This window comes from Schistocerca americana, chromosome X (genome assembly GCF_021461395.2).
Source record: "Schistocerca americana isolate TAMUIC-IGC-003095 chromosome X, iqSchAmer2.1, whole genome shotgun sequence".
Lineage (NCBI taxonomy): Eukaryota > Metazoa > Arthropoda > Insecta > Orthoptera > Acrididae > Schistocerca > Schistocerca americana.
In genome coordinates, this window is record NC_060130.1 from 611,218,565 (window position 1) to 611,236,629 (window position 18,065).

At 38.3% G+C, this 18,065-nt stretch overlaps 1 protein-coding gene across 1 annotated transcript in view; it reads right to left on the reverse strand.

Moving 5' to 3' along the window:
• The window catches only part of LOC124555301 (host cell factor 1-like), a 259,704-nt gene that overhangs the window by 34,827 nt on the left and 206,812 nt on the right, over positions 1 to 18,065 (reverse strand). Inside the window, 2 exon segments of the mRNA XM_047129175.1 lie at positions 16,607 to 16,866; positions 17,006 to 17,521. Of these exon segments, the coding sequence (XP_046985131.1) occupies positions 16,607 to 16,866; positions 17,006 to 17,521 (776 nt within the window).

The window sequence follows — 18,065 nt, forward strand, 5'->3', positions numbered from 1 at the left end:
TATGTGTATAGAATGAAAATATGCTGAAGTTGTGGCATCATGGAAAAATTAGTAACAGATGTTCAACTGGAAATGTTACCTGTTGCGATACACTGCAAGAACTTGCCCAAACCTTATCAGAGAAGTTAGACCCCTTCCTGCTCCCACCACACATACTACAGACCTGAATACATCACAGTTAGCACACAGAATTCAGTTATTTACGAAGTATTCTAGCATGCCAGTTTATTCCTATTTTTCTTAAATTTGATGAAATTTCATAAAAGACTGAAACAGGGTTTTGGACACAGACTGGAACATGCACACTTGCCTTTCATACACTGACTGTGGCAAAATTTATAGCCAGATGTTCTACATCTGTACAACCCAAGGATTATATAAAATGGGCTAATGATTGCTATGTATACAATGGAAATGGAACTAAAACCCCATCTCAATTACAGCCTGCCCTCGATACAGCCAGAAGAAGACTGGTATTTACTGTCTTGTAGAAGAAGACTGGTATTTACTGTCTTGTACAGAAGGCTTCATGAAGGTGGTATTTATGTGAAATTTCTAACCTCATATGTATTGGTCCTTAGAGAATTGTTGAGGAGGGCATTAAAATATTTACACTAGACTGAAGACCATTAAAGAACCATTTGCAACCATTTAAAACACATCATTGATTGGATGCTGCTATTGGTTTGAAACAATGTAATGTCACTAAGCACAAATTTCATTAGCATGCAGACATACAACAATAACAATATAAGAAACCCCACTGTTCTGAGAGAAGCTTTCTCCACTTAGACAATTAATAGTCTAATTGTAGAAATGGCAGTATTCGTTATTCAGCTTCTGCAGCAGGGTGCAAATATGTGCAATTCCTGTGAGCTTTCTGTCTATAGTTAGTCCCAAAATTCTGGTGCCACTGCTTTTCTAATTATGATACCACTACAAGAAAACTGAATGTCAGCAGCAACATGACTGTTAAATTAACTGGCTATACTTTTTTTTCCCTTAAAGTGTTTACTAATGATTCTATCAACAGTTGCAGTACTTACATTAGACGATTAGTTTCAACAAACCTTAGAGGTTCATTTTGAATACTGGCCTACTGAGGATACAATAAGCCATACCTAGTTATCCATGAATGGCGAATACAAAAGTGGAATATAAATGTTTGCAGAATGAATGTCACAAGCCTCACGCACCTCTTACCAAGTCAAAAATCAAACTGGAGGTTGACATAGCCAGCTACACCATGAAACTTTCAGTGGAACTAGTGTTGCGCCTCATGAACAAGTGCATGACCGCAGCCAATGGGCCTGTCAAATTTTAAATGTGGATGCATCTAAGCACCTTTATTAAACATAATATCAATACAGTGAATAAAAACAACAAATGTACAACTATTACACAAATACAAATACTAGTGTCACATGGACACATTACATATTTGAACTTAAGGGAAGAATTTCATGTTCAGGAGTGCATCCAAGTGCAATGGGCACATCAAATTAAAATGTTGACATCGCAGCACCTTTATTAACCAATCACATTTAATATGAAGTACAATGAAACACACAAAAATCACATTTGTTGCTGCATTATGAGTTTTGCATCATACAGCCATTGTATGCCTAAATACACCTTGTTGTACTCAAATTGCTATTTACGAAAACCAATTCTTAAGTTGTGTTTTTAAAAGCACACAAATGCACTGAGAAGAAACATTTGTATGCGAGGGGTACATTGCCATTATACACTATTGGATCCATCCTTGTGGTAAGCAACAATACAATGTACCATGCCAGTGCTGGTGTACGTGAAGCAGTGACATTTGTTGTCATGTCATGGTTACACTAAGCCCACACTCCCCAAATTGAATTTCGGGCTTGCAGTGACTTCTGCTTGTGTGATTTCTTGAACTTCTTAATACTATGCACATGAGCAAGAACACTGTAATGTAAACACTATGTACCTATCCGAGTACTTAGTTGCACAAGGACATTTCATTGAGTGCCCGCTGAATGTCACCAGTGTCTTTATCACATGTTCTGGGACACCAATGCCATTTCCTGATAACTGCTAGATGGTAATGCAAGGACATTAACAGAGGCTCAGTTTTGTATGCGATGATCTTTAGGGTTAGATGGTTTTTAAATAAAATGTGCAGATGATGTGTAGAAAGGCATGTACACAGAGGCCAGACACAATGGCCTGATCTTTTTTTTACAATTTTATCTCTTGGATTTTTAAATTTTATTTCTTAATTTAAATTTCATTTCATTTTTTAGTTTGAGTACGTAGATTTCACATGCGGGCTACACATAAAGACCTCTTCAATTTTTAATTACTGCATTAGGTACCCAAAATAGTGTATGATGATCTCACACCGAATAAATAGGAAATACAGAACTGTGCACTGTATAAAACAATGTTTCATATGAGTGTGCTTCGTAGTGTATATCATATCAGCTGAATGTAATCCGTAATTAGATATACCGGGTGACCAAAAAGTCAGTATAAATTTGAAAACTTAATAAACCACGGAATAATGTAGATAGAGAGGTAAAAATTGACACACATGCTTGGAATGACATGGGGTTTTATTAGAACCAAAAAGAAACAAAGTTCACAAAATGTTCAACAGATGGCGCTGGACAGCAAAAGTCAGTGACTGCGCATGACAATTGTGTATAAAAGGAGCTGTAATGACAGAGAGAATCAGATGCGCCAGCAGTCGCAGCATGCTGACGTTACCTGAAAAGGCGCTTTTAGTGAAGCTGTATTATCAGAATGTGGAATGTGCTCGTTCAGCGTTACGATCCTATCGCCATAGGAAGGGGATTCGAACAGGTAAAGGTCCGCTGACAAACGCAGCTGTGGCGAGAATGATTTCGAAGTTCGAAGCCACGGGTTGTTTAGACGATAGACCCCATACTGGCCGACTGAGCACAAGGTGTAATACTGCTGAGACAGTTCAGGAAGCAATGGAGACTGTAGTGGGTTCGTCTATGCATGGGGAAGTCAGCGCTCGGGCAGTCGCACGTCGCACCGGCATTCCATACACTACTGTTTGGTTGGCACTTAGGCGCACCCTCCAATGCTATCCGTACAAAATCTATCAGCATCATGAACTGTTACCTGGCGATTTAGTGAAGCGGAGGGTATTTGTGGTGTGGGCATTTCAAAAGATGGCAGAAGATGACGATCGGTTGAGTAACTTGTTGTGGACCGACGAAGCTCATTTCACGCTCCGAGGGTCTGTCAACGCCCACAACTGCAGAATTTGGGCTAGCGAAAATCCTAGAACTGTCATGGAAACTCCATTGCACAACGAGAAAGTCACGGTATGGGTTGGAATTACCACATCTACCGTTATCGGGCCTTTTTTCCTTAGAGGAAATGCATGATTCTGGTTTTGTAACTGTTACCGTGGTGGGTGAGAGGTGCGCCGATATGTTACAGAACCGATCACATCCCCAGCCTGGCTGATAAACACCTGCTGGAACGTACGATGTTTATGCAGGATGGCGCTCCACCCCATATTGCTAGACATGTGAAAGATCTCTTGCACGCGTAGTTTGGTGATGATCGTATGCTCAGCCGCCACTTTCGTCATGCTTGGCCTCCCAGGTCCCCAGACCTCAGAGTCCATGCAATTATTGGCTTTGGGGTTACCTGAAGTCACAAGTGTATTGTGATCGGCCGACATCTCTAGGCATGGTGAAAGACAAGATCTGATGCCAATGCCTCACCATAACTCCAGACATGCTTTACAATGCTGTTCACAACATTATTTCTTGACTACAGCTATTGTTGAGGAATGATGGTGGACATATTGAGCATTTCCTGTAAATAACATCATCTTTGCTTTGTCTTACTTTGTTATGCTAATTATTGCTATTCTGATCAGATGAAGCACCATCTGTCGCACATTTTCTGAACTTTTGCATTTTCTTTTTTTTTTTTTTTTTTTTTTTTTTTTTGTTCTAATAAAAGCCCATGTGATTCCAAGCATGTGTGTCAATTTGTGCCTCTCTATCTACATTATTCCGTGATTTATTCAGTTTTCAAATTTATACTGACTTTTTGATCACCCGGTCCTTGCCAAGCTGGCAAATATATCAGTTCACGATGTTAGAATTTGAAACAACGTTTTGTAGGAGAGCACTTAAGTGCATCTATCATTGTATTAGCATGTCTTGTTAGTAAATTATGTCAGGTCATGATGCCTGTATCCAACAGGTGCCATAATTCATAAGGACACCATATGAAGAAGCTTGTTCATGCAGCATGCATGACCAGTAACACAAAATTGTTTAGAATTAGTTAAAATGTTTGAGTATCCATATTTGAGCATGCGAGTTACAACAACAGGACTCGTACGAACAGATTCACACTATGAGTACTTGATAAGGTGATTTTGATGTGGTCGTGCATGATGAGATGTCATAATGGTTCTGTACCACGAGATACTGTTTTTTTTTTTTTTTGTATGCAGACTTTTGGAAGATAACCGTTTGTATGCATGATGGAAAATTTGTAATGGAGCAACACACATGATTTTTATTTGTTTCATTATACCTTATTTCAAATGTGATGTGTTAGTAAAACCACTGCGATGTCTGCATTTTAATTTGATGTGCTCATTGGCTGTGAACGCCCACCTGGACGTGAAATGCTTGTCTCAAGTTCAAATACGTAATGTGTACATGCGACACTAGTATTTGTATTTGTGTAACATTTGTTGTTGCTATTTACTGTATTGGTGTCATGTTTAGTAAAGGTGCATAGATGCATCTACTTTAAAATGTGACACACCTGTTGGCTGCAAACATGTGCTTGTACATGAAAAGTGACACTAGGGCCATCGAAAGTTTCATGGTGCTGTTGGCTATGTTGACTTCCAGTTTGATTTCGACTTGGTAAGAGGCACGTGTGGCTTGTGACATTGTTTCTGCAAACATTTATAAAGCATGTGTTGCCACTTTGATGTTTATTATTGAGATAAGACACTGTCAGTGCATGTATGTTTGTATTCAAATAATTAATTTGTTACATTGGAAATGTTTATTGTAATTCCATTTTTATATCCACTGTTCAATGAAGACTGTGTACTGTTTTTTGTATCCTCAGTAGGCCAGGCTTGAAAATCAATGTGTAAGGTTTGAAACTAGTCATCTAATATAAGTACTGCAACTGTTGACAGAATCATTAATAAACCCTTTAAAAATTTAATGTAGTTGCTAGTTCCCACTAAACAAAATGCTGGTGGAAAAAAAAAGACCACTGATCAGTCAGAACATTGTGACCACCTACCTAAGGGCCAGTATGTCCACCTCTGGCAGCGATAACAGTGACTATGCATCACAGCATGAAACTATGAGGCCTTGGTAGGTCATTGGAGGGAGCTGGCACCACATCTGCACACACAGGTCACCTAATTCCCATAAATTCTGGGGGGGATTAAGCTCACGACGCCACGTTCAGTAACATCCCAGAAGTGTTCGACTGGGTACAGATCAGGTGAGTTGAGGAGCCAGCATATCAACTGGAACTCGCCATGTGTTCTTCAAACCATCCCATCACACTCCTGGCCTTATGACATGGTGCATTATCTTGTTGAAAAATGCCACATCTGTCAGGAAACATTATCATTATGAAGCGGTTTACGTGCTCTGCAACCAGTGTTCGATACTCCTTGGCTATAATGGTGCCTTGCGCGAGCTCCACTGGACCCATGGATGCCCACATTAATGTTCCATAGAGCATAATGGAGCCACTGCCAGCTTGCCTTCACTGTGTGAAAGAAGAGTGAAAATAAATGGACACCCACATTGTTTACATGCTGACACTCAATAGTTTCTGAGAAAATGATAAAAGTTTCTACGCCACTCCCTCAGTCCACTTTTACAGTGTATACTCGAGCAGGTCTGCATCTGGTGAGGATGAGCTCTAGTCACTTTAGGTTGTTTCTGTCTCCTTGATGTCTTAAGTTAGGGGATATCTTCATCTTGTTAGAAGTCAATAACGCATTCAATACAGCCTCTGCACGGAGATGGAGGATGGGGTACAAGGACTCCAAGATATTGAAAGTGATTTTGTAGCAGAAACCTCAAAATCAGTTTCCCAAAGCACAACTATTGAAAGAGAAATCATTCACAATGATCTGGAAGTGTGTGAAAACAAGAGTCCAGAAACAAAAAGAGAGTGAACTGGAGCAGTGTAATATTTTTTTGGACTTTTGGAAAAACTTAACATAAAAAAATTATCTCCAAAATTGTGATTTATTTTTATCTATCTATGTTGCTCATTCCCAGTGACAGATAATAGGAGTTTTATTTTTGATTGCAGTTAAAATCAGTAAGATGTCATAAGCTTCATCTGGAGTGGTTATTGAAATCAGTAGTATAGAAAAGTATCTGCAAGCTCATAAGCACAAAACAGACAAAACAGCTACTGCAATGGAGGACATAAGTGGTAACTGGCAGATCAACTCAAGAGTGTATATTTCACAGGGGTCAGAAATATTGGCCATCTGCTTACTACAAAAGCACTGCAAGAGTGGGCAGTTAGTTACATGTTCCATAGATCATTTGAATGATTCTTTTATCGAAATGATGTGGAACGAGTCAGTTTACAGGATATGTATACATAATTAGTATTAACATTAATGGACACATTATTTTTAGTCTTACACAAGCAACTACACTCGAAAACAAGTTTTTAAATAGAAATTTATCCAAGGAACAGAAGGAGTTATCCAGGAGAAATGATTTTAGGTTCAATTAACACCTGTTTTGCTACTTGTTGGACATTTTGTGTTATTGGTCACATGATCAAAAATTTTTGTTGCTGCATATTGAACTCCTTTCCGAGTCACTGTTAGCTTTAATAAAGGGTAATAAAAGATTTTTCTTTCCTTCTAGTGTTGCAGGTATAGACATCACTGTTCTTCTCAAATTGTGACTGATTACTGATGACAAATGTCATTAGCAGATATATGTATTGTGATGGTGCAGTTAAAATGCCTAAATCCTTGAAGAGGTATCTACACAATGATCTCAGGTGAACACCACATATTATTCTTACTGCTTGCTTTTGTGTAATCAATATTTTGATTACAGAGTGGAAATATGCAAAATATTTTAGGAGGTTGACATATTTGTTTCCAAGACTAGCAATTATATGAAGAGCTGGATGGTTGCACCAGCCTCATTGCAAACAACTTTCTGCAGAGGGCAACCACAGTTCAGAGACACTGTGAAAAAAAAAATACTCAACACTCAATAACTGTTCAAATTACCATAAAAACTATCAAAATTAAAAATTCAAGAATGATGAGGTGTTTCCCAGAGCCACATTAGTGTATGAAGGTGCTTTATTTACAACCACCAGTTTCACATCAGTATACAGGGTGTTACAAAAAGGTATGGCCAAACAAGTTATGTGGACATGTGTCTGGAAACGCTTAATTTCCATGTTACAGCTCATTTTAGTTTCGTCAGTATGTACTGTACTTCAATTCACCGCCAGTTGGCCCAATTGAAGGACGGTAATGTTGACTTCGGTGCTTGTGTTGACATGCAACTCATTGCTCTACAGTATTAGCATCAAGCACATCAGTACGTAGCATCAACAGGTTAGTGTTCATCACGAACGTGGTTTTGCAGTCAGTGCAATGTTTACAAATGCTGAGTTGGCAGATGCCCATTTGCTGTATGGATTAGCACGGGGCAATAGCCGTGGCGCGGTACGTTTGTATCGAGACAGATTTCCAGAACGAAGGTGTCCTGACAGAAAGACGTTCGAAGCAATTGATCTGCGTCTTGGGGAGCACGGAACATTCCAGCCTATGACTCGCGACTGGGGAAGACCTAGAACGATGAGGACACTTGCAATAGACGAGGGAATTCTTTGTGCAGTTGACGATAACCCTAATGTCAGCGTCAGAGAAGTTGCTGCTGTACAAGGTAATGTTGACCACGTCACTGTATGGAGAGTGCTACGGGAGAACCAGTTGTTTCCGTACCATGTACAGCGTGTGCTGGCACTATCAGCAGCTGATTGGCCTCCACGGGTACACTTCTGCGAATGGTTCACCCAACAATGTGTCAATCCTCATTTCAGTGCAAATGTTCTCTTTACGGATGAGGCTTCATTCCAACATGATCAAATTGTAAATTTTCACAATCAACATGTGTGGGCTGACGAGAATCCACACGCAATTGTGCAATCATGTCATCAACACAGGTTTTCTGTGAACGTTTGTGCAGGCATTGTTGATGATGTCTTGATTGGGCCCCATGTTCTTCCACCGACGCTCAATGGAGCACGTTATCATGATTTCCTACGGGAAACTCTACCTGTGCTGCTAGAACATGTGCCTTTACAAGTACGACACAACATGTGGTTCATGCACGACGGAGCTCCTGCACATTTCAATCGAAGTGTTCGTACACTTCTCAACAACAGATTCAGTGACCGATGGATTGGTAGAGGCAGACCAATTCCATGGCCTCCACACTCTCCTGACCTCAACCCTCTTGACTTTCATTTATGGGGGCATTTGAAAGCTCTTGTCTACGCAATCCCAGTACCAAATGTAGAGACTCCTCACACTTGTATTGTGGACAGCTCTGATACAATACGCCATTCTCCAGGCTGCATCAGCGCATCAGGGATTCCATGCGACGGAGGATGGATGCATGTATCCTCGCTAACGGAGGACATTTTGAACATTTCCTGTAACAAAGTGTTTGAAGTCACGCTGGTACGTTCTGTTGCTGTGTGTTTCCATTCCATGATTAATGTGATTTGAAGAGAAGTAATAAAATGAGCTCTAACATGGAAAGTAAGCGTTTCCGGACACATGTCCACATAACATTTTTTCTTTCTTTGTGTATGAGGAATGTTTCCTGAAAGTTGGGCCGTACCTTTTTGTAACACCCTGTATGCATCTTCAGCATTATCTATCAAGAATATAAATCGCTATGTGAAACTTTGAAATGGTATAAATACAGAACCATAGTGTTGGCATTTAACAAAAAAAGAGTGACAAGTATTCACAATGGTTATATTTCCATAATGTAGATGGAGAATTATGTAGTCCCAGCTTTCAGGAAGTTATCCACATTAACAGTCAAACCACACTGGTGAGTGGTCATAATAAAATTGAGTACACACAAAAGATTCTTTCAAAATATACAAAGCATGACTGGTAACTGAGGCATGCCTAGAAAAATGTTGAGGAAAAAAGATGAAGAATGGGACACTACTGTGAACAGGGCAAAATGCATAAAAATTATCTAACATCTAGGTTAAGTATTGTAAGTACACAGGAAATATCATCCAAAAAATAATACTCTCATATGGAACTGATATGCTGAGAATGGAAGAAATCTGAAAAATAGTTTACCGGGAACACACCGTAGGATATATTAGAAAATCTGGGTGATGCCAACTGTATAAAATCAATGCAAGTTAAACTTAAGATCCTGTGTGATGTGCATACTTCTGCATATTTCTAACAAGCCGATGTGGTGTGAGCAGTCTGTGGAGGTTAGCAACAACTGGAAGGCTGAAGGTTGTGGTGCCAAAGAGGAAACCAAAACAAACACATGGACAGCTGAAAGGAGGAAATCATAACTACGGAAACAACAGAAGGTTGGGAACCACATTACATTGAGAGTATTTGTCATGGATTTTTGAATGCCCAAATTATGATTCTGTATTTGTAACATTTCAAAAATTTAACACAGTAATTTGTATTCTTGACAGATAAACCTGAAGATATGTCTATACTGATGTGAAACCAGTGATGTGTGTAAAGCACCTTCATACAGCTACATGGCTTTTGGAAACACATCATCATTCTTGACTTCTTAATTGTTATAACTTTTATGATAATATAACTTCTATGATAATTTGAATCATTATTCAGTGTTGAGTGGTGGTATTGTTATTCAATAAGTCTCACTGCAACCAGAAAAATTGAATTCAAAGCCTCAAAAACCTGCTGCAATTCTGTCAAGGAGAAAAACAGAATTCAGCAGTGTCATATCACCAAACACGTCAGTGTCAAACACAAGTGTATGTTTGATGACGTACTGGAAACAGCAAGACTGATTCAGCTTCAAAGTTCCACTAGAATTCCATAACTCGCCACTTATTTAATTATAAACATGGATCAAACTCCATGTGTGTATCACCTCTATAGTAAGAGAACGTTCGAAGGCAAGAAAGTTACAGAGATAACAGCAGGCCAACTGAATCAACTGTCATACTTGTATACTGCCCAGTATGGATTAACACTTTCCAGAAAACTGTTAGCAATAGTTTTTGTTCATCTCCAAGAAGTCAGTGGCACATATGGTCCTTGAGTGCATTTAGTGGAATGGCATTAGAATGTGCATGCGACAGCCACAAAATCTGGAAAGCTCAAAAAAAAAAAGAGAACCCTACCATTAGTTTCTGGACAATGTTTTACAATGTTACATAAGAATGGAGGTGTTTCTATACATTATTGACTCGTGGGGGTGAGCAACGTGATCCCTCCTTATAAAATGGGCTAGCAACGTGATCCCTCCTTATAAAATGGGCTGTCTGTCAATGCAATCAGAATTTTTTTTTCCACTCCCCCCCCCCCCCCCCCCCAAATTACGTTGATCCATCATCAATTGCAGGTTCTAGCTTTCAAGAAAATGCTTTGATATGCAAGAGTTGTCACAAAATTATCACCAGATTACAAGGTATTTAGCAATGTTAACAAAGTTGCTGTCCCACTGATATTCACACTAAAAAAATGTGGCTGTGTTATGTTTGCCTCTGCATGTTGCTCATGATGTTCCAAATTTTTATGCTTTGAATGTTTTTATGATAGATGACACCCCTGGGAATACATTGGTACTCTTGAAGTATAAAAGTAAAAATGAAAGGCAAAAATTGAAACATTATTATTTATATGTTTTTCATTTTCAATTACTGCTAATTATATGCCATCTGTGATGATGAAATTTATTTTTAATTAGGCCTGAAATTCTTACTTCTTTTGTAAACAATTCCATTGTATTTCACAATGTCACAAAAAATTCCACAACAATAAAAGAAAGAAAAACTTAACACTGTATTTGAATACAGAGCACAAAAATTCAAAACTGTGCTCGTAGCCACTGCACTACTGACTCATTTGCTTTTACACCATGTGAGGAGGCTCATGAAGTGGAGTCAATACTTTGACTATCACTTTATCGGAATCTATTGAGTATTGGTACCTATGCCAAAATAGGTGTCCCTTTATTTTCACCTCTCTTTCATCCTGTGACATACTGAGTGTGTCAGAAAGCTACCTATGGTGGGTTCCCTTTGTCGGTCATATGATGGTGATGCTATTGTCAGTCATAGTACTTACAACCATCTCCTGCATCAACCATTCTGTGTTTAGCATTTTGAAGCTGTACTGGCATCAGAGTAAGATTAGTGATTCCATGGGGTGTGAAGAATGCAAATGGTGAAATTGATTTCTATTCCAACACCAGAAAATTTCAGAATTGGCAGTCGGCTATGGTTTAGCCAATCACACCATATATGCCCATCATCATCTTAAATATTGCATTTCTTCTGAAAAGATGTTCCGTACAGTGTCCCAGCGACTTGTTGACACAGGGTCATTCACAAAGACGTAAAGGGATTACATTAGATCCCTCACCAATAGTTCTCACACAGGACATTGAGGAGAGTTTGTTCTGATGGGTAGATGATCTTCAAACAAATGTGCAAAAAATTAGGGTGGCTGAAAGCATAACCTACACTCTTGGCTAATCAATTCTGCATAAGCAGTTACTTTATCCATATCACATGAAGTGTGAGGAAACTCTCAGGCTACAAGACATTACACCAATGGATTCTATGACAGATCATTGAACATCTATATATCTGCATTTTATTTATAGGCGAGGTGAGATTCACATAGAAACAGTTAATTCACAGCGACAGTGACACAGGTGAGCAGATGCAAATCCTCAAGAAATATTGGAAGAAAAGGACCTGGATCATTATAATATTAATGTGTTCTGTGTCAAATCAACAAATGAAAGTAGGGTTTTCAACACGACACATTTAGATTTATTTGAAATTAAGTATGCATATAGTATTCATAAATAGTAACACAAAACAATTTTTTCGCATTTTTCTGAGGAAAGGTTACTGAGTAATGGGTGCTTAAAAAAATTAATTTTGTTTCGCAGAACAATGTTAATTTGTTGGCAACTTGTGTTCTAACTAAGCTACACCAATGAAATTGAGTTCATCTGAAAGCTCTTTTAAAGGGCTTTCATATAATATAAAACATAAGTAGTTGAATATATCAACATCATTATTGAATTTACTGAATTTTGAAAAATTATTTTTAAAATTCCCAAAAAATGTATGCAGAAGATACTGTTTTTCTCTCATGTTCTGAAAGTCCCAACTTTGAATGAGCATGGTATCACTATCAGAAGTAACTTTATGCTTAGGAGGGTGCAGTGAAACACCTTCAAATATTAATTTATTTTAAATATTAGGCCTACTTCTCGTCAGCTGTGTGTTACCATATAGCTAAATCAGGACATCATAATACAATAGCTTATAACAGATAGTCTAAAAAAAACAATATTTGCCTTATCAGTGTTTAATTAAAAATACAAGAAGTTGGAAATCTTTAAAAACCATCAGTACAGCTGAATACCAGAGATAGGTTTAAAATCAGTTAGTTATTAGTTCTTTTTACTGAGATGAGTCATATCAGTCCAATTCATCGTGTTTCTATCCCATCAGTCTGTTGCTCATCAGCATTTCTGCATGGGATAATGTACATGTTCGCCCTGTAGCAGTTTGAGGGTTCAAGATTGCTTTTACTTTCCTGCTGCGGAAAAGTATCTGCATGACTGGGGCATTTTTGCCAACTAAACAGGCTAACAATCCATGTCCATTATATTCAGAAGCAATACATCCTTCAATGTCATCAATCAATATTGGATCACTGTCAACAGCTGTAGTTAGTTCAAATTTGATTCATTACAATCTGAACACACTTTATCTGTTATTTTGTTCTTGCCTACGGGAATAAAGGTGTGAAGTCTCTCTCTCTCTCTCTCTCTCTCTCTCTCTCTCTCTCTCTCTCTCTCTCAAATTGTGCAGCATTACTCAAATTTCACTTCTTCATTTTTATGACCTTCCATAGTAGCATACTTGAAATTGATCCCATCAAAATTATCCTTGGTAAACACATCAAGCTGTTCGGGTGTTACGATTTGATCAGTGCAAGGGGGCTGCAGACTTTCTTGGGCAGCCAGTCACTTGACTGTTCCACCAACATCATTGCTAGCTCTTTTTCCATGAGAGGTAGCTGAAAAACGCCCCTGAACTTCAATACTGAAATCACCTTCATGATAGAACATGTTGATGAGGTTCTCTCTCTTTTTACACAAAGTTTCTGCTCCTAAAGAAGTGATATACTTTAATTGGTTTTTCATTATGTTGTCCGGTTAGAAATTCAATGAAGTAGAACTGGAACAGATGCACAGCAACAGTGCCATATGTGAGGCATTCTAATAGGATGACACAACCAGTGTGGTCAAGTTTGCTGCCATCCTTGTAATAAGCTACAAAGGACTGAAATATTGCTTGTGTGTTGGTACAGTGGTAGCCCTGAACTTCATCCAGTACAGCAAAAATGAATTCTCAGCAACATCACAAACCACAAGCTCATTTTTCAATCTTTTCTGGAAGGTTGATTGGTGGCTGGCCACAAAGGAATGTCATGTAAATTATTTTAATTTTTAAAAAAATCAGTAAAGTTTTCAGAGGATTTGAGGATTTTGTGATGGGTCCTAGAGATGTGCGATCAACAGACAGCCACTGTTTTTAAGTTATCTGGTCAAAATCATTAGTATCCAACAATTCTTGTAAACACTTCCAAGTGTTTCTTGTCCTGAGCAGAACTGACATTCACCAAATTGACAAGCAGGTAATTATGGGTTTCACACAACTCTTGCAATGCAATCTTTGTAGATTTTTACTGGAGCAACACCATTCATTGTCAGCTGAGGAAAGTTACACCATAAGTTTGAAGTTTTGGTGAGTAGCATGAACACAAACAGCATATGTACCACTGCTTCCAGTTAAACACAATTTTTGGGACGTAGCTCAGCAAACTTTGAAAACCCATTGTGGAGGCCTGAATACTTGTCTTTGATGTCTGCATAAATTTCTGTCAAATTACTTAGAACTAATAGTTTTTGTATTTGAATTTTCTCTCCATCAACTCTTATGAGCACAAAACCTTTTTTTACCAGGCACTGACCTGCTTATTTCATCACATCAATAAAGTCAGCAGTCCATTCATTAAGACTCTTGACAGGTTTTGGATTGGGGGGGGGGGGGGGGGGGGGGGGGGAAGACAAAATACCCTTTGCCTTCACCAAATCTTTTACTTATGTAGCCACCTAGTTAATTATTTAAATTCCTCTTTGAGCTTATTATCACTCCAACTTTAAGGTAAAATGGTGAGAATTTCCTTCTATATACTTCGCGATGTGCAAGAACTAAATTTCTTTTTCAGCTAAGTTATTATCTCTGACTCTGAATGATTAACTAACTCTTCTTCCTCGGAAGGCAGCAACAATACTACTACTTTGGATTGTTGAAGTTACATTTATTAGTTTTTCTTTACAATACTTCACCACACAGTCATTTTTCTTCACTGGCGATTCGTCAAGAGACTGCAAAGAAGCATTCACAGTTTCTAGGACTGCACTTGCAGCAATGTCTTGTTCATCACTGCGGTTCAACATTTTTCACTCTTTTTTTGTTTCTGACCTCAGAACACACTAGATTACCATCATTTGTCTGCGCTAGACTTACCAGAAACTTCTACTAGTGGATTTTTTTTCTAGTACTTGTCACATAGTTTCTGATTTAATATTAGGAAATGTTTCCTTTCTATCATCTATTGGGAAACAGGAAGCAAGTTTTTCTTATTGTTCTTCATTTTCATTTCTTATGGTTATTGTCACCCTTTTCATTAAAAGGATTATAGTACAAAGCTGAAATTGTAGACATTGTATATCATTCACAAATGAACAGTCTCATTTTGATGAAATGTTTTAAAAGTTCAATGTGTCAGCTCCATGTAATTAGTAATACACAACATTAATTCTCTGTTTTTTTCACATCCTGGAACAAAATTTAAGGTTATGTTCATAGTGTGCAAATATTAACTGGTTGTGGGCACGAAAACTTCTACATTTTTGTGAGAATTGTAAAAAAGTACCTTTAATCTAATTTTAAAACACAACATTGCAGAATTACTCACATTATAGGCTATGTCACACCAAAAGAAAATGTACATTTCACTTTCATCATCAACTGACAATAATTCACAACTGAGTATTATCCAAAGACAAAATACCAAAGAGAAGGAAGATAGCTGTGCCAACCAATCATTATGTATACAGTCTTTGAAATGAGTTATATATATATGGTTATAATAGAGGGAAACATTCCACGTAGGAAAAATATATCTAAAAACAAAGATGATGTGACTTACCAAATGAAAGTGCTGGCAGGTCGACAGACACACAAACAAACACAAACATACACACAAAATTCAAGCTTTCGCAACAAAGTGTTGCCTCATCAGGAAAGAGGGAAGGAGAGGGAAAGACGAAAGGATGTGGGTTTTAAGGGAGAGGGTAAAGAGTCATTCCAATCCCGGGAGTGGAAAGACTTACTTTAGGGGGAAAAAAGGACGGGTATACACTCGCACTGCACGAGTGTATACCCGTCCTTTTTTCCCCCTAAGGTAAGTCTTTCCGCTCCCGGGATTGGGATGACTCCTTACCCTTTCCCTTAAAACCCACATCCTTTCGTCTTTCCCTCTCCTTCCCTCTTTCCTGACGAAGCAACCGTTGGTTGCGACAGCTAGAATTTTGTGTGTATGTTTGTGTTTGTTTGTGTGTCTATCGACCTGCCAGCGCTTTCGTTTGGTAAGTCACATCATCTTTGTTTTTAGATATATTTTTCCCACGTGGAATGTTTCCCAGTCACGCACAGCAAAACAAAAACAACACAAAATTACGTTTCAATTTTTGAGCACCAATTACTCACATTACTCTGTAGCCTTCCATCACATAAATGTGAAACAATAGTATTGTTTTATATTTAAGAATACTACATGTGTACTTAATTTCAAATAAATCTGAGAGTGTCTGGTTGTAGCATTTGCTGATTTGACATGGAACAACCCGGGCAGGGATTGTGGGCGATGAGAATCATAGGGGCTTAAACTTTACTCTTGTGGAAAGACAATGGATAATATGGTTTGTGCACAATAGGACACCAACCCATTTTCTACATTTACAGAGTCTAACACATATGTGTAATGAGCATTATAGCAGCAAAGGTGGTCCAATAGGATCACCTGACATATAATCACTTAGGGCTGGAGTAAGAAGTTTGTGCACAATTGATGTATACTGAAGTTAAACTCATTCATCCAACTGTAAAAATTTTGTGCAGTAATATAAGGCATGAAATTTTTTTCCATTATTTACAATTTGAATATCAGCAGTACCTTCTGCTCCGCAGGTTGAACAGGCGCTCCATTCGTCGGTGCCTGCTTGCAGCCCAGTGCTGCAGATGCTAATGTGGACAGAGCATCAGACTCCATTTCACCTGTCTTCATCAGTGGCAGAGAGCTTGCACTGCTGTCAGTCTCACGCAAATTGAATTCCGAATCTCTGTTTTCTGTCAGTCCAGATTTGTTTCCCAAACTGCTTTCTCCTTGCGCTGCACTAATAGCACTGTTATCAATGTCTGTTCCCTTTGTAGGGTCTGGAACAGAATTCTTCTTTTTTTGTAAACCCAACTATTACATTACAAATAAATAAAAGAATTTGTGTATTCTCTACACTTTCAACATACTACTTAAAATGCATAAAAATAAGAACCATGCTTCAAAATAACTGTTTACCTTCTATGGAGGGCTCACTTTGGAACTTCATTGCACTTATTGGAGAGTGACCTGACATTTCTGCATGTAAATTTCCATCAGTACACGATTGTAAAACATCATTTAGGCTGCAATCTGCACTTTCACCGAGGCCAGACGAATGACTTTCCTTAATAGATCTAAGTTCATCTGCCAAGCTACAAACTTCTGGATTACTAAGTTGCATCAGTTCTGAAGCAGCTTTGGCAATATCACTGTCAGCACCCGTTGTACTTCCGCTGTCCAGATTTTCATCGATAACTAATTTGTCACTGTTTGTACTGTTCATTCTTACACCATCACTTCTGTAGTTGTCTTGGGAGGTTGGAAACTGGAGCTCATCACCTGTTAAATTTGGTGACATTTCACTCCCGTCACCCTCAAGTTCTTTTTGAAGAAAAGCTGGTGACAAGTTTTCTAAGGGTGGGTCAAGGAGTCCAGCTTCTGCGGCCAAAGCAGCCAGTGCAGCATCTGTAGTAGCAGGTCCTTCACTCGAAGCTGTAACCGAATATTTAACACTCACTTATAGTATGGAAATACTTAATCATGGTTTCTTTTAAGATATGACAACAATCAGTACTGCATTATCTGTAAATGTGTTGTAACAAAACACATTTACAGATTTTTCTTCTTAAGGGCCAGCAGCATAATGTGTGTCTGATAATGACATGATTGTTACAGTAGATATACCAAATAGCTCATTATAAGCTGCTAATTGGTGTATCTACTATAACAATCATGTCATTATGAGACATTTACAGATAATATTCAGTAGTTGAAAATAGCAACACGATAACACAAAATGGGTAGCTTTGGGACAGTCTTTTAAAAATTAGGTTCCACTGAAATAATTGACAGAACTGACATCAGCAGTTTAATAACGAAAGAAAAATGCAAGGCCCAAATTCAGTAACAGATAAATACTGAAAAGACAATGTTTGCTCATCTTTTTACATCTCTCATCCTCCTTTCTTTACCCTCAATGATAGGGACAGTTCATCTTTCGCCTTCATGATCACGAGTCACTATATCATTTTGTGTG